General features: G+C 38.5%; 1 protein-coding gene across 1 annotated transcript in view; it reads right to left on the bottom strand.

Annotated features, from left to right (window-relative positions):
- LRRC9 (leucine rich repeat containing 9) overlaps positions 1-13,721 on the bottom strand; it is a 143,832-nt gene extending 130,111 nt beyond the window's left edge. Inside the window, exons 1-6 of the mRNA XM_020986480.2 lie at positions 13,546-13,721; positions 8,704-8,756; positions 8,164-8,382; positions 2,508-2,648; positions 2,027-2,090; positions 1,473-1,543 (exon numbers count right to left, since the gene is read on the bottom strand). Of these exons, the coding sequence (XP_020842139.1) occupies positions 1,473-1,543; positions 2,027-2,090; positions 2,508-2,648; positions 8,164-8,382; positions 8,704-8,751 (543 nt within the window). The 5' untranslated portion in view covers positions 8,752-8,756; positions 13,546-13,721. The remainder of the gene's footprint in view (positions 1-1,472; positions 1,544-2,026; positions 2,091-2,507; positions 2,649-8,163; positions 8,383-8,703; positions 8,757-13,545) is intronic.
- Between the last annotated feature and the right edge of the window lie 9,536 nt (positions 13,722-23,257).

The following is a 23,257-nucleotide window of genomic DNA, read 5'->3' as shown; positions in this document are numbered from 1 at the left end:
AAGGGGAGAAGAGGGAGTTCTTAGTGAGTGGCCTCAATTTTTTCAGTAATTTATAAGGCAAGGTTCTCTGCTGACAGGCTGAGGGGAGGGGAGCATCGGGATATCTGAGGAGCAATGACAAGGTTTAAAAATCCACTGTAGTAAGTAGGAGAGTAAGTCAATTTGAGGGGTGTGAAAGGATTTTGCTTCACAACAGTGAGGGCCCTGTTGAGATTTTGTGGTGTATCCAGTCAGCATGGTTTCATGATTTCTTCCAACTTATTTTCACAACATATAAATAGGAATGAAGGCAGTGAATAATGAGAGTAATACAACGCTAAGGTCTGGTAGAACAACACTGACAATAGGATGAAGGTGCAGGGGACAGTGTAGAATTGAACCAAGGGGTCATGATGGAGAACAGGAAGAGAACATAGCCATTGTAGAGGTGATGGACTGGGAAAGAACTGAAGGCCTGGAGGTCAAAGTGAGGATGAAGGACAGAGTTTGGTACGCAAGGCAGAGGAGAAGTGGAATGACAATAGACTGTGATCAGGTGAGGGAATCTCAGAGTTCATGACTTGTCAAAAGCATCAATGAATTACAGAACTATACCCTGAAAATACTGTCAAAAGGAAAGAAAAGGATCTATTTGTATAAAATATTAATAGCTTTTTTGCCTATAATAGCCCAGACCTAAATATAACCTACATATCTAATGAATGAATAAATCATGATATATTAATATGATACAATATTGTTATGCCATAAAATGACAAATATGAAAAAACCCCACCAAAGATCTACATAAAGTGCATGACCTTGGACATGTGCCTTCACCTCTCTGAATATCAATTTCTTCAACTGTAAAATGAAGAGCTTTGACCAGAGGACCTTTAAGTCCCAACCAGCTCCAAATCTATGATCTTTTTGTCTTTAATGACAAAAAGCAATGTTAGCAAAATAACAACAAACACATTGACTATAACATTATTTAAAAACAATAAGAAAAAAGGAAATGGATCTTTGGAAGGGGATAGAGAACAAATGTACTATTCATTTTTTCTGTTATATTCTGTATAGAATTATTCTGTATAGAATAATTTTAATCAAATTGTTAATAATTTGTATGTTGGGTTTTATTTGAAGATGTATTCCATATTTAAGTTTATCAGTACTTTATTTTTATTTGCTGAAATTACAATAAAAAAATTTAAAACAAAATGGCATTAATCTATCACTAGTAAAATTTCCCTTAGAAAACTTAAGTTTAAAAGATCAAGATTTTTTGTAATTACACATTAAGACTACGTGGTTGCTTTAATTGTTGAAGGCTCCTAAGACTCATAGAGTAAATTGCCTGGAGTAGCTTTCAGGGGAAACAGTTAATTCACCTTCTGAAAATGTACAGTATATTCCATTTCCATCACAGGATTGCTTCTTGTCTAGTTTTTTTTTTCCCAAATAAAAAGGAAATGTTTACTTAAACATACCTTGAAAGAACATATTTGGTTACCAGACAGGTTTAATCTTTCTATTTTTTCGTTGAAGTCCAAGCATTGTCCTTTATCCAAAAAAAAAAAATTATAAAACAGGAATTGTCATTTTACCCACTGTCACATTTTATGCAACACACAGAAAAACAGCAAGTTTGACAGTACCACTGTGCAATTAAAAACTGATTAATCTGCAATCTTTTACCATCACAGAAACAAGTGAACATGCCTCTTACAAAATAGTAAACTAAAAGTCTAAAAAACAGATATAATAGTATAGGGATAGGAAAAGGACTGATGATTTCACTAGTGTGGAGAACACCCTGGTGAGGACATTCTCTTTACTAGTGCAGCTTAGTACCTTCTTGTAACTTTAGAGTCTGAGAGAGTTGCCTGGCTCACTCAGAGGTTAAATGACTTAATCAGAGTCACACAGCAGGACGGGTCAAATATAAGACTTGAACCCACGTCCCCTTGGTGCCATTAGGCCATGTTGCCTCTTTATAATAACTTAGATAGTTATCTCAGAAGAAAAAGTAAACATTACCTACCAATGCTATTTATAAAATTTCCAGCAAGATTGAGGTCTTTCAAATTCTTCAAATTTTGCAAACCCTATAAAATTTAGGAAAATTGTAATTTAGATAAAATCATAAAAATCTACATTTATAAATCTGGAGATAATCATCAATTTTCCCATTTCTTCTCTGAGCTCTAAGGAGACTCCTTCTCAGCAGCTCCTTTAGGGAGCTCTTGTAGAAAGGTAGGGGAGAACCAAAATCTTACTATATTCTATTCGTCCCTCAGAATTTTTCTATTTTATTGAGTAAAAATGTTTATACATTTATTAAATTTTAAGTATTATTATTAATCTTGATCTAAATTACGTTAAATTTTTATATTTTTGGCTAAACTATGTTGTGGGACATTTCTCAAATGTACATAATGTTGCTTAAATTTGAGCTGTATGGAAATTGGTCTCATTTACAAAACAAAACAAAACAAATCCCACCTCACCACACTCATCCTTACCTCAATAGCTCTGATTCCATTGTGGTTCAACCAAAGGACCTCCAGCTTTGTTAGTGACTCCAAATTTTCTATTTTGGTAATCTTATTATAATACAAGAACAGTTTTTCCAAATTTTTACATTCTTGTAGACCTTCAATTTTCTATAGCAAAGGAAATAGTTTATCAGTTGTAGAAGCCATTTCAACTTCAAATTTTCTCTTAAGATAAAAAGTGATAAAGTCCAGTTTTAATGGAAAAAAAATTAGGCTCATGGTGTGAAGTCATTACTGACTAAAAATTAGAGGGAGTGACACTGAAATAACCCGCTGGAAAGGCTTTAAAAAAAACATCTTCTCCCTCTTAACTTCCTGGAAATTTCAGGTATAACTAACAGCACAGAAGAGATTCAATTATCCTTATCTGAATCAACAAAGAAATTAATTCAGACAATAGCTTCAGTGTAGTAGCAGGATACAAAATCCACAAAAATCATCATTCCTATACAGAACTTGCACAAATCTGAAATGATGTATAAATAAAATAAACTTCATTTTAAAAACTACAAAACACATAAACTATTTAGACATTAACCTAACAAGACACACACAAGATTTATATTAAAACATTTACAAAACACTTTTTACTGAAATGAAGGAAGATATAAATAACTGGAGAACTAGACACTGTTAATCTTTAGACTACATCAATATGATGAAAATGAGCATTAATTTATAGATTTGGTGTTGTACCAATCAAATAACGAAGGGGCACACTTCACAGAACTAGGCAAAACAATGACAAAATTCTTTTGTAGGAGCAAAAGGCATAAACTTTCTCAAGAGAAATTAAAAAACAAAACAAAACAAGAATTAAGGAGGCACAGCATTGCCAGATCTCAAGGTACCTTACGAAACAGGAATTATCAAAACTATTTGGCATTGATTAAAAAAACATTTTAGATCAGTGGAACAGATTTAACAAGAAAGAAATAGAAGCAATTGAAAAAGGAGTAGTTTTCCAGTAGTTTCCAAGTATATGATAACTTTAAGAATATCAATTGTTGAAGGAGCAACTATATTTGGAAAGAACTTCTGGGAAAACTGGATTTTAGGAAAATTTTCATGTAGAGAAACATCTTATACTAGATATCAAAATGAGCTCAAAATGGTCACATTATTTAAAAATTTGATACCAAATAAAAGAGGTACCGTTCACAATTATATTATTCTTGACCAAAAGGTTGGAAATGATAGTGATAAAATAGACAATTTTGACTGCATTAAAAAACAGGTTTTGTAGAGGAAAAGAAACAAAAACAGAGAATGAAAAATGAAACTATTGTGTATGTGTAAAACATCTTCATCAAATATTGTTGTGAAAGTCTGACAGACAAGAAATATAACCAATTAACCAGTTCAGCCACCCAGTTTCCTTTACAGTCATACCCTTTGCCCTCTTATCCTACTGCCATTCCTGCCTTGCCAAAACCCTGTTCTGGATTAACCTCATCATGTCTATTTTTTCTTTCTCAAAGTCATTTGATCGGGACTCAATTGACCCCTCAGTACAGCAAGGCAATCTTTTTCCTCTTCTTTATTTGAAAATCGCACTGTCTACAGAAGCTGTTCTAGAGCTTCTCTTCTTTCCTCAAGTCTGCATGCTACTTCTTTCTCCAGCAGAGGTTCTCACCTCTGATACAAGGCATTACTGTTCTATAAAGTATGACTTTATAGCTTATTCTGTCCAATAAGATATAGCTGAGGAAGCAGATGCCATTCAGCATGAGTTCCCACTTCTCCACTATTTTAAAATTCAGAATTACTTGGTATCATCTCCCATCCTTTCCTGTAGTCTCTGACGAAGAGGTGGTCCTCTCAACCCCCTCTCCTTGTGCTCTTGATCCCATCCACTCCAGTCTCCTCCAGTAGGTGACTCAGCCTTATATTTTTTCTCTCCATTTACTACCTAAAAACACACCTACCTTTCTCATCTTTAAAAAACTTTCACTTTTACCTTGGCTTCTCCCCAAGCTATTATTTCTATCTCTCTTCCATATCACAGCTAAACTCCTAGAAAAACCCATGTACTTTGATTAGCTCCACTTTCTCTCCTCTCACTCCTCAACCCTATGCTTTTAAGGATTCTGACCTCATCACTCAACTGAAACTTCTCTTCCCAGTTACTAAATCTCTTAATTACCAAATAGGGCAGCTAGGTGGCGCAGTGGATATAGAATGTTGGACCGGGAGTCAGGAAAATCTGAGTTCACATCTTGTCTTAGACATTCACTAGTGGTGTGACTTTGGGCAAATGACTTTACCTTCGCTTACCTCCTGTTCCCTCATCTGTAAAATGGGGATAACAACAGCACCTACCTCCTAGGGTTGTTGTAAGCATCAAATGAGATCATAGCACTTAACAAAGTGCCTGGCATGACAGGTACCAAATAAATGCTATCATTATTATCATCATTATTATTATTGTTAAATAGAGTGGCCTCTTCTTACTACTTATCCTTCTTGACTTCTCTGCAGCTGTCTGGCTGCTTTTTTGTTTGTTTGTTTGCAAGATCATCATTCATGTCCTACTCTCTCATGTATGGGCATACCACAGAACTGTGTTGTCAACCAGACTCTTCTCTCTCTTTCTCTCCCACACTTCTCTGGCTGATCTCATTAGTTACCATAAGTTCAACTATTATCTCTGTGCAGAGGACTTCCAGATCTATGGATCCAGTTGTTCTGAAGTCCAGTCTCACATCACCAACTACACAGAAGTCCGTAAACATCTTAAATTCAATGTGTTCAAAATAGAACTCATTCTCTCTTCCCCAGAACTTTCACCTTTCCCCAACTTTCCTATTTTGCTGACAGCACCGCCATCCTTCTAGTCACCATGGTTTTCAATGTAAGAGTCATCCTCAATTCTTCATTTTCCTTCAACATAATCATTTGTTGGTTGTCATTGTTTTCCAATTCTACCTCCACAACTGTCTCATCTGTCTCCTTCTCTCCACACACAGGAGAAACCCACCTTGTTCAGGACCTCATCATTTTTCATTTGGACTAACAAACCTCACTCTATCTAGTCTTTCCCTCCCCCTATCCATCCTCCACAGATGTAACATTGAGATTTCCAAAGCACAAGTTCGGCTATATTATTCTCTTAATAAGCTCCAGTAGGTACCTATGATTAAATATAAACTCCTCTGCTTGGCATTAAAAACCAGGCTTACTGAACATTATTCTCCCTCTGGTCTACTCGCTACTTTCCAAACATGCCATCTGTGATCCTGCCTCGGTGCCTTTATCATCCATTCCTGTAATTCATTAGCTTCTCATTTTTACCTTGTAGAATTCCTAGCTTCTGTTGAGGCTGAAGAGGCAGTTAGGTAGGGCAGTACATAAAGTGCCGGATCTGGAGTCAAGACTCGGTTATGTGACCCTGGGCAAGTAATTTGAGATTATGCACTGTCTGCCTAGTCTGTAAAAGAGGATAATAACAGCACCTCCCTCCTAGGGCTGGCATAAGGATAATTGAGAAAATGTTTGTAAAGTGCTTTGCAGACCTTAAAGTGCTACAGAAATGCTAGCTATTATCTCAAAAGCTATCTCCTATCTCCTATGAGTCCTATCCTGATCCCTCCAGAAGCTAGTACCCTCCTCATAAAAATTAGTTTGTATCAATCAACAACTCAATCAATATGCATTATCAAGGGTCTGCTGTGCCTGGGATTAGGTTAAATGCTAAGGATAAAAATAGAAAAATGAAATAAGTCTTTGACCTCAAGGAATTTACATTCTATCAGGGGAGACAACTTGTGTGTCTATATACATAATGCATGTATATGTGCATATAAACATATAATATATAAGTATATTAAATGTATATAAATATATACATGCACATATAAATATATTATATTTATACATTCATATTTGTATAACATGTGTATATGTTTATTTATAAATAATATATCCCTAGTATATATTATGTAATATATGTATAGCTTTATTTGTGTATATATGAATATGTATATTTATCTACAAACATACATACAGATGTGTGTATGTGTATATTTGTGTGTGTATATATATATATTTTTTTTTCCCACAAAGTAGCAGTATCTGAGCTGAACCTTAAAGGAGGCTAGCTGCTTTTCAAGAAAGGATTCCAAGAGAATACATCCTAGGCATGGGAGACAGCCATTGCAAAGGCACATAGACAAAAGACGGAATGATGTATAAAGAACAGCAAGAAAGTCAATTTGGCTAGACCACAGAGGACGTGAAGCAGAATAGTATGTAATAAGTCTGGAAAGGTAGGTTGGGGCCAGGTTGTGAAGGGCTTTAAATGCCTGAAACAGAGTATATTTGAGACTAGAGCTAACAGGGAACCATTGGAGTTTATCTGACAGAGGAGTGACGTATAGCAATCAGCCCAGGGCTTCTGAAAAATCACTTCAGCAGCTGTGTGGAGGATGCATTAGAACAGGCAAAGAGACAAGCTAGAAGGCTATTGTAATAGTCCAGGGAAGAGGTGAGGAGGATCAGGGTGGATTCTGTGTGAGAAAACAGAAGGGGACGAATGCAGGAGATTGTATTTTCTTTGTCACAAATGACCTCCAAATACACAAATCCAATAGACTCTATTTTCAGTCCTTTGGCTTTGAACTCCAAACAGGGTTTTATATTTGAACCTGAAGGCAACAGGAAGCCACTAGAGTTTACTGAATGGGAAGGAAGGGAAGTATCACTTTTAAAGGATGAACTTTAGGAAGATCAACTTGACAGAAGTGGACAATGATGGACAGTAGTGAGGAGAGACTTTAGGCAAAGAAATCATTCAAAAGGCTATTATAATAGTCCACTCTTCCATCAAGAAGAGATTTAACTTTAAGCTTTAACATGATGGTGACTGCCAGAATCTAAATTAAATCCCTGCAGCAAAAGGTAGAGAATGCATCTGTAAGAGTGAGAAATTAGTACTATATTCAGTACTCTTGTTGCTAGGCCAAGGAACAGATCAAGAGACCAGAAAGAGAACCATTCAGGATGGATTAAGAAATCAAATAATGTTGTCCAAATGGGATTGTATTTTGGAGTCCGTACCATTTCTACTACAAAGAATAACATTTAAAAAATATAAAAATGCAATGGAGTCAAACTAGTCAAGCAAAAGGTGGTTCGAGCAAAAGAAACACAGAGGAAAAGGTGGTAAAGTTGGATGAAAATTGGTAATTTCCATTTTTCACATGAAGAGAAAATGAGAAGATTGTACTAAGTTAGGGGAAATTGGGGCCACTGTTTTTATACTTCATCTACTCGGCCTGCCATTTCTACCTACCACAAATTCTAAGGAAAGGAATAGGTTCTTTGTTTTTTCTGTCCCCATTAACACTGAACACAGGTTCAGATCAACTTGTCCTCTAAAGATACCCTTTGGGAGGCACAAAAAAGTGACAAATCCATAACTTGGGTGCATTTTCCACCCTAGGGAAAAACATTCTTGTAAGCTGTAATACTACCGTGAACATTTTGTGTTTTTCCCATAATCTTGAGGGTTTAAAAAACTCAATATTACTTTTGTAGAATTTATAAAAGGTTCAATATATATTTTTGAGTAATTTTTTTCTCAAAACAAAAATAAAATATATGTAAGAACATTCAGACTTACCGTTATATGGCATTCAGCGATCCAAAGTTCTTTAAGTAATAAACATGACTCCAGTCCTGAGATTTTGGAAATATTTTGAGCAACTACCGTGAGACTTGTTAAATTAGGAAAAGATGCTAACCCTACAATACATGGATACCCGGAAAAGAACATCTCCAGTTTGAAAGTTTCTGGTCCTTCTTGATCAATTGACTCAAAACACAAGCCATTGCATGTGCACTGTTACAGAAGAAAAGATTCTGTTATTATATACTTATATTATTTTATAATTATTCTGACACTAGAAATTATAACTTCATCCTTTATATAGCCTTTTTCTTTCAACAGACAAAACTGCAAACCTTACTACTTACACATTTTATTTCTTAGCTCGTAGACCAGACCTATGCTATGATTAAAGCTCTGGTTTATCCCTCTGTCTCCAGAAAACAAAGTGATCCCTTTTAATATCTATCACTCAGCCCCCTTCTTCTTTCTGCTTTCGTCCAACCCCTACACTCTTCTATGCATGTTATATGATAAAATTTGGATTGGACTTACCAGTTCTTTAACGATTTCTTCCTGGTTCATGCTCTCACTTTCAATCATCTTCCCTGAAAAATAATGGTTATAATAAAGTATTTAGGAAAATTAAAATCTATGCTAGAAAACAAAAAAGTTTCCTAAAATCTGTTTCTCTAATTTTTCAGTTTTCAGTTTTCAGTATTTTGTCTCCAAACACATGCCGTTTGAAAATTATAGTGAGCATAGCTTTTTAAAATGAGAAGACATAATTATTCAATCAACAAGTCTATATGAGTACCCTCTCTGTATCCAATACTGTGCTGTACTGAAAGAAAAACAGACAAAAACAAAGAAACAAGAAATGTCATCAAGTATGGACCCTTGAATCAGTTACTTAGAAATGGTTTTTTGCTGTTTTCCTCAGGGCCCTTCAAAAATTTTTGCAGATACTTCTTATAAATTATATAACCATTTTTTGCACCATCAGAAAATATCCTTATAAATTTCCAATTGCTTCCATGATCCTTGGTAAGCAAAGAAGAATATTACATATAACTGAAGGAGCTTGAAAAAGACATCATGAAATGATAGCACAGTGATTTGCATTTAGTAAGTGCTCTTTAATGCATTCATATTAATTATCTGAATTATCTCATTTTTTTCCACATAAGCGGTATTACATTCTGGATCCCAAAATCTGTTCAATGAGACTGTTGCAAGATGGGGGTATATTTTATAGAAACCAAGGTCTACCCTGCAAAAATGGAAGCTTTAACTGTTGGAGCTACAACCTCTCTTCTTCCTTTGCCATAAAGTGGAAACAGTAAAATGGATCACTGCAAATCCATCTTCACTAATGCTCAAATTGCTTACAATACACGCCCTACCGACACAGTACTGCCTTTCTTCTACAAAGAAGAGCAAAATTAATACACTTACTTATCTCAACCCAATGCTGAGAAGGTAGCAAGAGAGGGAACTCTGTTAATCAGCTTGGTGGTACAATGGGAAAAAAGTGCCGGATTTGAATTCTAGAGGACCTGAGTGCAAATCTATGGGTGTGACTCTAGTCATGCCACTTTACATCAATTGGCCTCGGTTTCTTCATCTGTAAAATGTGGCTAGCAGCGCCCACCTCGGAGTTGTGAGGATCCACGGAGAGCAGGCGCTTTGCAAACTTAAAAGCCCTCCATAAGTGCTAGCTATGATTATTACCTTCCTCTAAAGACAAGCTCTTGCTATTCATTATTTAGTGAACAGAGCACTGTGCCTGGGGTCAGGAAAATCCAAGCTCAAATCCAGACTAGCTGTGTAACCCTGGGCAAGTCACTTCACCTCTGCCTCAGTTTCCTCAGCTGTGAAAGAGGGACAATAGCACCTACTTCCCAGGGTTGCTGTGAGGATCAAATGAGATAATATTTACAAAAAGCACTTTTCATAGGGCCTGGCACACAGCAGACACTATATAAATGCTTATTCTCTTCCCTATTCCCCCCCACTCTAAAGATGACCCAAGTCCTCATAGTAGACTATAAGTAAGTTCTTTTTCCTGGGTCCCCATAATAGGTGCTATAAAAATGCCTATTCTCCCTTCTACAGATGACCCAGGTCCATACAGTAGGCACTATATAAATGCTTATTCTGGGGGGAAGAGCCAAGAGGGGATTAGTAGAGAAGCATTCAGCTCCCTCAACATTCCTCGCCAAACAACTTTAAAAGAATGCCTCAAATCAAATTCTGGAGTGGCAAAGCTCACAAAAGGTCAGAGCGAGAGATTCTTACAGCCCAAGAGAACACAAGAAGTCAGAAAGAGAGATTTGTGCCACGGAGGGAGGGGTCTGGCCCAAAGCCCACATGGGCCAAACACCCGTGGTGGGACTCAGTGGGAGTGACAGAAGCAGCAGTAGCTTTGGAAGCTCTCAAGTCAGAGATGGTAATGGGGACTGACAACAGGTCAGAAACAGATGACAGGGGGCCCCCGTGCTAGCACTGGATGCAGGTTGATCTGTTGTTTGGCAGTTGTATTTCTCATATCCACTTCTAGATCATAGTTCAAGGGCAGAAAGGAGTACTAGAGGGGGCACTAGTAGTCTAGAGGGAGTGCAAGCCATGAGAGGCAACTGTTTGGCCTCTCCACTGCCTATACCTGGTTTTGGGCAGTATCGCTTCCAGCCCCAAGGGATCAGGGGATGCTGCGGGTGGGGCGGGGCAGTATCAGTTATAATCCCAAGGGATCAAGGGCCCTTCCTGGGGAAGGACCAGGGTATAGACAAAGAGAGCAGCGACTCCATCTCTCCCCAGATTACACTACCTAAGAAGCACTGAAAGCTTCTAAAACTCCAGAAATATTTCTGAAAACAGTTGTGTAAAAAAAGCCTGAAGCTTGAGACAGGGGCCCTCTCTCCACCCATGTCAGGGACAGAGGCCAACATTAACTTAAATGTTTCAAATCAAGACACTGGGTGGGAAAATGAGCACATAAAAAAAGAAGCAGATCATAAAAAGCTATTATAGTGACAGAGAAGATCAAGATACAAATTCAGAAAAAGACAATGAAGTCAAAACAGCTACAAGCAAAGCCTCAAAGAAAAATGTGAATTGGATACAAGACTAACAAAAATTCCTAGAAGAGCTACAAAATGATTTTTAAAATCAAATAAGAGTGTTAGAGGATAAATTAGGTAAAGAAATTAAAGAAAAAAAAGAAAATTATGAAAAAACAATTAATAGCTTGGTAGAAGAGGCACAAAAAACCTAAAGAAAATAACATTCAAAAAACAAAACTGGCCAAATGGAAAAGGAGGTACAAAAATCATTGATGAAAATAACTCCTTAAAAAGCAGAACTGGCCAAATGGAAGAAGAGGTACAAAAGCTCACTGAAGTAAATAATTCTTTAAAAAGTAGAATTGGGCAAGTGAAGACTACCAAGGAACTATTTTATAAAGCTAGAAAAAATAGTAACAAAATTCATCTGGAAGAACAAAAGGTTAAGAATATTAAGGGAATTAATAAAAAAATGTCAAGGAAGGTGGCCCAGCAGTTCCGGATTTCAAACTATACAACAAAGCAACAATCATCAAAACAATCTCACACTGCCTAAGAAACTGAGGGGTGGATCGGTGGAATAGATTAGATATACAACACACAGTAGTAAATGTCCACAGTCATCTAGTGTTTGATAAACCCCAAAACCAAGTTTTGGGGGTAATCAACATCTAACAAAACTTTCTAGGAAGCCCAGTTTGGCAGAAACTAGGCAAGGATCAACATCTCACACCATATATGAAGATAAAGTCAAAATGGCTAAATTGTTTAGATATGAAGAGCTATATAAGTAAATTAAGAAAGCATGAAAAATCTACCTATCAGCTGTATGGATAAAGGGGAAATCTATGACCAAATAGAGATAGAAGAGATTACAGGAGGCAAAATAGATAATTTTGGTTATATGAAATTTTTTAAAAAAAGTTTTGAACGCAGAAAACTATTATAGCCACAATTAGAAGAAAACAGGGGGAAAAAATTCTGAGTTTCTCTGATAAAGTCTTCAATTTCTCAAATATAAAGGGATCTGAGACAAATTTATAAAAATATAAGAGCCATTTCCCAGTTGACAAACGGTCAAAGGATACACATAAGCAGTTTTCAGAAGAAGAAACCAAAGCTATTAATGGTTACATGAAAAAAATGATCTAAATGGAAAGGGAAATGACAAATGTTGGAGGGGATGTGGAAAAAATGGGACTGTTGGTAGAGCTGTGAGCTAGTGGAGACTAATTTGGAACTATGCCCACAGGGCTATAAAACTGCATACTCTTTGACACAGCAATACCACTACTAGATCTATATTCCAAAGAAATAAAGAAAAGGGAAAATGACCTATTTGTACAAAAATATTTATAGTACCTCTTTTTGTGGTGGCAATGAATTGGAAATCAAGGGGAAATCAACTGGGAAATGGCTGAACAAATTGTTGCATATGATTGTAATGGACTATTACTGTGCTATAAGAAATGATGAGCATGATGGTTTCAGAGAAACCTGGGAAAACTTATATGAACTCATACAAAGTGACATAAGCAGAACCCGAAGAACATTATACACAGTAACAACATGGTAAGGATGATCAACCGGGAAAGACTTAGCTACTCTGATCACGAAATGATCCAAGACAATTCCAAAGGACTCTGTGATGAAAAATGCTATCTACCTCCAGAGACAGAACTGATGCACTGTGAATGCAGACTGATGCATAATTTTTTATTCTTTATTTTTATAGTTCTATTTTGTTTGTGCTCTCTTTTGCAATGAAGCTAATATGGAAATATGTTTTGCAGAACCTTACATGTATAATCAAAATAAAAATGCTTGCCTTCTCAAAGAGAGGGGACAACAGGAGGGAGGGAGAGAATTTGGAACTTAATTTTTTTTAAATGATTGTTTAAAAAAATTGTTACATGTAATTGGTAAATATTTAATGAAATCAAAAAAGAAAAAAAATAAATGCTTATCCCTCTCCCTTCCCCTTCTCATTCTACAGATGATCTGGGTGCCACAGCAGGGGCTATGTAAATGCTTATTCCCCACCCACTCTAAAGATGACCTGGGTCCTCATAGTAGGTGTTATACGCTTATTCCCTCCACCCCACCCCCTCACTCTAAAGAAGACCTGGTGCCCCCTTCACCTCCCCGAAGAAACTGACACTTTGCCTCAATGACCCAGGCTGCATCATTAGCTCCACTGCAGGATGCAGAGAGGGCTGACAGGGGTCCCTCCTCCCCCCTCCCCCTGCTTTCTGCTGGGCCTCACGCAGCTTTTTCGGGGGTGCCAGCGTGCATGGGACAGTGGGCGTAAAGGGCCGAGGGGCACACTCACCTTGTTCCAACGTGGGAAGGGGTCTTCCAGAGTAATGCCACCAACCCTGACCCCTCTCCTCCACCCCTAAACTTTCCTGCAAGGCACCTTGCCCTGAGAGCAGGGCCTGGTGCGTACTAAGAGCCCTCTCCCGTTGCCCAGGAAACCGGGAAGCTTCTCTCGAGTCTAAACCCGGGTCCTCGCACCCCCGGGGGGCGGGAGAAATTGAACCAGCAGCCAACCCGAAAGCACAGGTGTCACGTGACGAAGCTTGCCGGCCAATCAACTAGGGGAACCCTCCAGCGAGCTGCTCCGAGTTGGGAGGGGGAGAGGACGGAGCTAAGCAGAAAAAGGGGTGTCTTACGGCTCCGTTCTTCCTGCCAGACCCGTTTTTTTCTTCGGCTGTATGAACGTTCCAGGGAAGAGACGAGGATGCGCCCTAGCCGTGGCTACAGAAGCAGCGAGGTCTTTCCGGAGTTTCTCAGGCACCCTCGGGGGTCTTCAACGCGAGCCCCGCAGATAGGAAGAAACCTTTCTTCCGAAGGACAGGCACACGAGAGAATGGTGCTGTGAGATCACAAAGCAGAGTCGGAGGCTGAGCATCCTCCTGGAGCGCGGCGGGGATCTAAGATGCAGCCCTGGAAGGGGCATTAGAAATCAGCCATCCCAAACGCAGCATTTTACAGAAAAGGAAACTGAGGTCCAGAGAGATGAAATTATTTAACAGGATCACCCAGAAGGAGCAGAACCGAGGCTCAAACAAGCTAGTGGTTTTGTTTTTTTAAATTATTCCAGATCGAGGACTCTGGAACATCATATTATTCTAGAGCAGGATTTTGTGTTATGGACCCTCTGGCAGTCTGGTGAAATCTATGAACCCCTCGTCAGAATAATGTTTTACATAAGAATACAAATAACGTAAGATTGTGAAGAGACCTGATTATATTGGGGAAAAAAGTCATCAAAATACTAAAAAAAACCAAAGTTCTTGTATATTAAGTTCAAATAGCATTGCCGTTGGCTCAACAATCACGGATACATGCCAGTTCTTTTAGGTCCCAAGGATGAACTTAATCAGCCAGGAAGATCCCTCTGACATCAATACCCACTGTCTCCTTCGTCCAGTCGCTGGTGATGAAGTGGTCCTCTTTGCCAAAAGCCAGCCTCTTTATATTTACTATTAATCCTATCTACTTCTGTCATCTCCAGCTCCCCAATCCAAGCATTCCTATTCTCTCTCTAATCTTCAGTCTCTCACTATTGGCTCCATCCTGTCAACAAATACATCCAAGTCTTCTCTATCTTTAAAAAATCCTCCAGTAGATCCTACCATGCCCACCGGCTATTTGCCCTGTATCCTTCCCTCCTTATCTAAACTCCTTTTTTAAAAAGGACAATTGTTGGCTCTACTTCCTCTTATCCTTTTCTGACCCCTTCTCTAAAGTTACTAGTGACTTCTTGATTGCTAAATCTAATAGCCTATTCTTGTTCTTCATTCTTTGGGACATCTCTACTGCATTTGATCACCTTTTCCTCCTGGATACTCCCTCTTTTCCAGGTTTTTGTGACCTTCTTAAATTAGCTCTCCCATCTGTTCAAACACTCCTACTAATTCTCTTTTTCAGGATCTTCATTCACATTAAACCCACTTACCACAGGTGTGCCTCAAGTCTTTGTCCCTTTTCCTCTTTTATACTTGGTGATTTTAATGCTCCCATGGATTTAGTTATCATCTTTAAGTAGATAATGCCTAAGTATGTTTATCTAGTTGTAATCTCTCTTCTGAGCTCCTCCCATCCATCACCAGCTACTTTATGGACATACCAAACTGGATGTCCCATAGGCATCTCGAACTCAACATGTCTAAAACTGAACTCATTATCATTTCCCCTACCCTAATATGCCCATTGTCTGAACTTCCTTATTACGGTGGAAGGCACTATCTACTTAGAGTCACCTAGGCACACTACTGCTGTCATTCTCAGCTCCTCTCTCTTACTCACCCCACATATACAATCTGCTGTCATCTTTTCATTTTTTTCCTCTATTAACATCTACAATATGCTTCCCTTTCTCTTTATATACACAGCCACCACCCTAGTTTAGGCCCTTGCTGTCTTGTACCTGAGCTATTGCAATAGTCTTCTCACTGGTCTCTGCTTTGTGTTTCTCCCCACTTCAATCCATCTTCCACTCTACTGCCAAGGGAATTTTTCTGACCGTTAGCTCAGGCAGTATCTCTCAGTCTTCCAGGAGGTCCTCCCCCTCCCCTTTAGAATACTTGGGTGGTATTTACTGTCATTCTCAACAACAGCAATAAATGGATAATAAACTCTATGGAAAGGAGTCAAGATTAGCTCCATAATAAACAAAATCAGAATATAGTGAAAGATCTGAAAAACAAACCTCCATCAGCAGAGAAAGAGGTGAGAGAAGATCTATCAGCCTCCTGCTTGCTCAGCCAGTGGAGAAAAAGACCACTCCTGCTTGCCTGTGCTGCTCACTCCTGTGGCTAGAGCCTCACCTACCTACAATGCACATCTGATCTCGCTCAAACAGCTTCTTCTCTCTTTGCTCTACCCATCTCTTGATTACCCCTCACTTCCTGTGGTTGCTGGATCCCTACATGATGTGATATAGGCAATATAAAGGGGCTTTTTTCCTTCCTTCCTTCCTTCCTTCCTTCCTTCCTTCCTTCCTTCCTTCCTTCCTTCCTTCCTTCCTTCCTTCCTTCCTTCCTTCCTTCCTTCCTTTCTCTACTTTCCACTGTGGGATGAGCACCATTCTAAGTAACCACACAATCAGAAAGTGCCTCGATACTCTGTCTTTGTCACTACTTTCCTCCTGTTCTGTTAGTTTTTAAAAAAATGTTTCAATGGCTTTCTCCTTTTGGGCATTGCAATCGCTAATCTACTTCTTCATCCACATCCCCAATTAAAAGACCAGAAAAAGACAAAAGGAACCCCCAAAAAGGCCTTTGTAACACATAGGTATAATCAAGCAAGACAAATCCACACAATTGTCTTGTCCAAAAAATATGTGTCTGTATGCATATTAAATGGATCACTTCTCCCTGAAGAGGTGGAATACATATAGGTCATCTAAAACATAGTAGGTCAGGCTTGATCAGATTAAAAAAAATTTAATGGTGGCATTTCCTCAATGATCCAAATATTAGGCCAATGCTTTAGTGATAACTAAGGAACTGCTCCCTTTTCTATTTAAAGATCTCAATATGCACAGCTAGACAAGGATGGTTTGTCCTATCTTATCATTTTCTCTTTAAGTTTCAGCTGAAATTCCTTGTTCTGAGATGGATGCCTCTCTCAGGCAAGACTGTGAATTAGGAAAAGCTTATATTTGCCCTCTATCATCTTTCCCTTCCACTCCTTTACCTTGTTCTTAGTAACCCAAATCACACCCTCCCCACACACTCACAAACCTGCCTGTCTTGTTGTCAGGCTATCTTCCAGTTAGTCTGATAACCCTTCCCAGGAGTATTTACATTTTTCATAGGGGTTGTCTTGAAGATGGAGAAGCCATCCAGACTCAGAGGAACACACATTTAATTTCAAGCACTTGGTGATAGAGAAATATTATTGTTCAGGACGGTATTGCCCAGTGCTCATTATCATACCACTTACCTGCCGAGACAACATACTCATGAGACTAGTCTTGTTTGTGCACGTTTCTTTTTTATTTTGTGATCTCATACTGAATTATCTAGATAGAAGTGTCAAATATGAGGCCCTAGGGCTGCATTGTGGCCTGCAAAACTCCCAGTTGGAATCAGATTAAAGTATATTTGGAAAAAGTTTAACAAAATAAATAAAAATACAATAGAATATAGATAAAGTTAACATGAGGTTTGCTAAATCAATATGTGACCCAAGGATCTTTACGTATGTTTTAGTAGCCTCAGTTTTGACACCACTGGTCTAGCTAGTTTGTTGTTGTTTTTTGTTTGTTTGTTTGTTTATTTTTGCTTTATGGTGAGGCATTTGGGGTTAAATGACTGGCCCAGGGTCACACAGCTAATACGTGTCAAGTGTCTGAGGCCAGATTTGAACTCAAGTCCTCCTGACTCCAATGCTGGAGCTCTGTCCAATGCACCATGTGACTGTCCTGATACCCCAGTGATCTAGCTAGTTTGGTGAAACAAGAAGAAAGAAGAAAGCAACACATTTAGAAGTCATCCTTTACTAGAAAGTCTGGTTTCACTAGAGACTGTAACATAAGTTCCACACTTGAACAACTCCTTTAACTAGTGCCATTTCTTTCTTTCTTTTTTTTTTTTTGGGGGGGGGGTGATAGTTATCATCTTGTACCAGCCCTAGGAAAAGCTGAGGATTTTTCTTGGTTGTTTTCTCACCTCCTTATTATGTTCTTCTTTCCCTTCTTTCTAGCCTTCTTCTGTAGGCCATCAAATGCTCTCATTATTACCTCTTTATTGTCCAATCCTGTCCCCTAGACTGAATTTCTCAATAACTTGTACTTTGGACCCAACCCTCTATTAAAACCTGCTCTCAATGAGCTGTCACCCCCATATAAGAAAATTAGCTGATAAATTAGTTAAGAAGTGTGAATGTATTTAAGAATATACTTATTCACCAAGTTGTCTTATAATCAAGTGTGACCTGAGCCCCCAAGTCCATTATTTTCTCCTTATTGCTTGAGAACAATGCTCTGATTCTACATGAGGGGCAAGGTGGGGTTACCTAGAGCAAGAGAGGAGAGAGATCTGGGGCTCTTCTAGCTTTCAGCTTCAAGAGAAAATGGTTACTCCAAACTCTCATTCAGATCACTAAAGGAAAAGAAAACCTTTGGGAAGAAAGTGACATGAGAGGAGCTGTAAGATTCACATTGTAATCCTCAGCTTGCTATACCAAAGACCAGGGGATTTTCCCCTTTGGTGAGATCCCATATTCTCTTTCTTAATTGAGCTAAGAGATCTTGTTCCCAATGGGAGAGTTTGTGCAATCTGTATTGTCTGATGTGTATACTTTTTCTGATTTCTGTTTTGCTGATAGCTTGAATAAATAGATTTCTTTGTTATTTTAAAAAAAGAAGTGTGAATGACATCTTACTGTATTACTATTATAAGTTGAGAGACATGCATTTTTAACAAGGAATAAGGATTCAACTAAGGAAAAAATCCTCAAGTTGTAAGAATTCAGATATCATTATTAACTGGAGGAATTTTCTTTGGGTAGGGATCTCTTTCCCAAGTCTTTCAAATCATATCATGTGCTAGCAGATAGACATAATTCGAACCTGGTGCTCCCTTTCTCTGAGAAGAGCAGTATTGCTAGCTTCTGATCCCAACCTCCTGATTCTCCTCCTGGCAGAAATTAAATTTTCCCTTGGAGAAGAATCAGTGTGTGTGGAGGAGAAGATGCTATAGGTATGTACTCTTGCCTCCCTGTGAATCATATCAAACCAGCCTACATTACCTAAGCAGTATACATTTGTCCAGTTATCACAAAAAGTTCTGAGTTTCAGGGTTTTCCAGTTATTAACTCTAAAGTTCTCCAGTTAGCAATGTGCAAATGAGCATCTCAGAAAAAAGGCGCTGAGGCAGACTTTGCCTGGGGTAAGTGCATTGTCTCAGTGTAGCTTCCTTATTGTTTCTTTTTTTATATTGAAGTATTAAGTTTGTCCTTGTCTTTGCCCCTTTCAGTCAACAAAAATCATGAAAATCTGAAAAAGGGCGCACCATTATATGTAAGATGACCTCAAGGGAAGGCACGAGAAGCTAGAAAAGGGGTGAAAAAGGCTTCTTGCAGAAGGTGATGACTGAAATGAGTCTTTAAAGAAGCCAGGGAAGGGCAGAACCAAGATGAGAGTGTTAGGAAGCAATGCAATGAAGTCTTCTCCACAAATTCTTCCTAACATATCCAAAAATGTACCAGATAGAATCCTGATGGAGAAATCTAATAAAAGTCACAGTGAGTCCATATGACCCAACTTGTCATAGGGAGGCAAACAGGGAGGTCTGCAGACACTGAAGACAGATCAGGCCAGGAGTACTCTGGGCAGAGCACTCCATGTGAGAGGGTGTGCACAAAGGAAAGAAGTTTCCAACTCATACTGGGGTTCTTCCAGAGCTACACTGGGTTACTGTTAACAGGTGCCAGCTACCCAGTCCCAGGTCAAAGATCCAAGGTAGAGTGACTTGTGCTCATTGCAAGTAGAGTCCTCTGGGCAGTGTAAGGAGAAAGGAACAAATTCGGAAGTCAGCAGCAGCAGCAGTAGCAACAGCAATACAGCTCAGAGTTTAGGCACGACACAGGATCTCACTTTAAATGTCCAGGCCAACCTGCAGAGGAATACCCAGGGCAACACCTGACCAAAGGGGGGCCTATAATTCTGCTGCTCTGAGTCACCAGAGCTTTCCAGTTGGCTGATAGAGGTAGAATCTAGCAGAAGCCTATCACTATTCAGACTCAGACTCAAGTCAGGAACTTGCAAAGCTCAGACCAGGAGGGCAATAATCGACTTTGCCTCGGATCAGGTCACTTTGGAACCACTGAAAGCGCATAGATCCCCATCCTCAGTTATTCCTGAAGATCCTGGAATAACACAATATTCAATAACCCCCAAAACAATAGGATAAGCCCAAACCTTCCCTCCAAAAGTATGGCAGAACGCAGCCCTAACATCAAGTCCAAAGTGGAGAAGTTACCTGGAAGAATGGGCAAAAAAATCTCCACTATAATGAGCTATTATGATGACGAGGATGCTCAAGACGCAAATGAAAAAGATAATAAATATATATTATGTGATAAATGTATACTTGTATAACATATATATAATATAATAATATATGTTAATATAACTTTGTGTCTATATAAGTAATCTGGACTAGTCACTATCTTCCTATAAGTCAGTCAGCTAGCATTTTTTGTCTACTATGAACCAAGCACTGTGATACAATGAAGGGCAAAAAGCAAATTGTGCTCAAGAAAATCACTGTCAGATGGGGAAGACAACGAGGAATCAACTAGGTATAAATAAAATATAAAAAGGATAAATTGGCGACAATCTCAGAGAGAAGGTACTGCGGTTAAGGACTGGGAAAAGGTTTCCTGTAGAAAGTGGGACTTCAGTTAAGACTTGAAGAAAACTAGGAAAGCCAGAAGGCTAGAAGAAGCTAGAAGATAATAAGAAGGAAGAGCATTCTAGGCATAGAGAGAGCCAGTGAAAATACTTTGAGTTGGAGGATGGAGGACCTTGTGCTAGGAATAGCAAGGAAGCCAATATGGCTGGATCACAGATTACAAGCAGTTGCGGGGAGTAAGGTATACAAAGACTAGAAATATAGGAAGACGCCAGATTACAAAGGGCTTTGTAAGCCAAACAGAGGATTCTATTATTCTTTCCTATTCAGTGCTTTGTGGACTCTTGTACAGGTGCATAAAATGGTTGCCTTTTGTAATTGAATACAAATGTTAGCTCATCTTCAATAACTTCACCGAAAACATCTTTGGAACAACTTGTGACATGTACATCAGCCTGTTCCTATGTGGTTTTAATTTCTTCAAATTATCTCTATTTTGAGAGCTTTTCACTGCATGTAGTTTGGAGTTATGAGGACATCAATTTGAAATGTTCTTAAATTTTTATAGACCAATGTTGTTTAGTCAGTTGTGGCTTTCTGTGTGTAATGGATTCTATGTATAATGATGTTCCAATATCTGCCCCCCCTGGGGGTAGCCTTTCCCTGTTGCCTTTTCCCTTAACCACTATGCTACTCTAGTCTGGATGTCCCAGAAGCCATCCAGGCTGCAGGAAGACCTGCCACCACTAGAGGTGCCCTACCCCTTTGCTTCCCCTTTTGTCCCCTCGCTATTCTGAGGCTAGCCACAACTCATCTGAATTCCTTGACCTGAGGATCTTCAACTTTTCCCTCTCAGGTTTTAATAGCTCCTCAGTTTAATCTATTTCATTTACTTTAGGATTGTGAATGAGGATACTTTTTGTGATGCCTGGCACTGGCTGGCAAGTTGTCTTGTGCTGTTATCTTGTTCTTATCTTTTTCAATGAGGTACAGGCTTGAAATGGTCCCAAGAGAAGTCTCTATCTTGTTGTTATTCTCTTACACAGGTGGATAAATAACTTCTGTTGTTGCTGAATAAAGTATGAAGGCATAGTTGCATATTTTGTAGGCTCACTGAAAGTATGCTCTGTACAACCCCAGTAGTAGACAGGACAAGGATGTCATGCACCTTATTCTGTTTTCATATGATGTTACTCTCCTGTGCTAGTTCTCCATAGTGTGAAAGCTTTTTGTTTCATGTAGCGTTAAGATCATGAGTGATCAGTAGAGTGATACCTATTTAAAATGTTCTGAAGTTTCTATGGATCAGTGTTATGTCTGGGTGCTTGTGCGCAACAGTTTGACCTATGATAACAGTGACTACTCCATTATCATAAATAAGTCCACATGACTCAGTCATGTTTTTTTTGTCTGTATTTTGTTGTCTGAGTTCATGAAGATGGCTTCAATGGAAGGCTTTTTCATCCCACTCTTAGATCATAGTTGTTTCAAAAGCTTCCTCTGAAGATAAATCATTGTTCTTTATGCACAAATAATCTATTAGTGTGTACCTACCAGCCGCCACTATTGCTCAGTGAAGAGATATCTATTCTAAAAATGTTTCAGTAGGTCTTTGATCTGTTTATCACATGGTCTGATTCCATGAGTATCTATCAATCCTTCCTCCTTTTTGACAACAAAGGGTGCATCTTTCTATAGCTGCATTAGCATGATAAACCTTGTGTTTCATTAATATTATATGATACTTTCTAAAACGGTTATGTCTATTTTATAGTTCAAAAAGTGTGCGTTAAAATTGGCTCAGTGTAGTTGTTAATTGCTTTAAGTGTTCTCATTCAACTTTGATTTCAGGATGCCAGTAAGTCTCTTAATTTATTTATCCACACCCTTCTCTGATATCTTTATGCTCAATGTGTCTTGCTTGGAAGAGATCAAGTTATTTGTAGGTATCACCTTCTTTATCTGGTTCAGTTTGACCTTTGGATTCAGGTTCAGAACCTGAAGGCAGCACTCTATATTTCCTTATTGTAAATAAAGAATTTTATATTCATTGAGTTTAAATGATACTTCAATATCATTTAAGAAACATCCATAAGATGGAATACTTTCAGTTGGAGGAGTGGTGGGGTGAGTGGAACCAATATAACTTGATGACATTTATCTATCTATCTATCTATCTATCTATCTATCTATCTATCTATCTATCTATCTATCATCTATCTATCTGTCCATCCATCCATCCGTCCATTCATCCATCCATCTATCTATCTATCTATCTATCTATCTATCTATCTATCTATCTATCTGTCTGTCTGTCTGTCTGTCTGTCTGTCTATCTATCTGTCTGTCTGTCTGTCTGTCTATCTATCTATCATCTATCTATCTGTCCATCCGTCCATTCATCCATCCATCCATCTATCTATCTATCTATCTATCTATCTATCTATCTATCTATCTATCTGTCTGTCTGTCTGTCTGTCTGTCTGTCTGTCTGTCTATCTATCTATCTATCTATCTATCTATCTATCTATCTATCTATCTATCATCTATCTATCTGTCCATCCGTCCATCCGTCCATCCGTCCATTCATCCATCCATCCATCCATCTATCTATCTATCTATCTATCTATCTATCTATCTATCTATCTATCTATCTGTCTGTCTGTGTCTGTC

The sequence above is a fragment of the Phascolarctos cinereus genome, unplaced genomic scaffold, assembly GCF_003287225.1.
Source record: "Phascolarctos cinereus isolate Bilbo 61053 unplaced genomic scaffold, phaCin_HiC Scaffold_3;HRSCAF=262, whole genome shotgun sequence".
NCBI classification, from domain to species: Eukaryota; Metazoa; Chordata; class Mammalia; order Diprotodontia; family Phascolarctidae; genus Phascolarctos; species Phascolarctos cinereus.
This window is presented reverse-complemented; position numbering and strand designations above follow the sequence as displayed.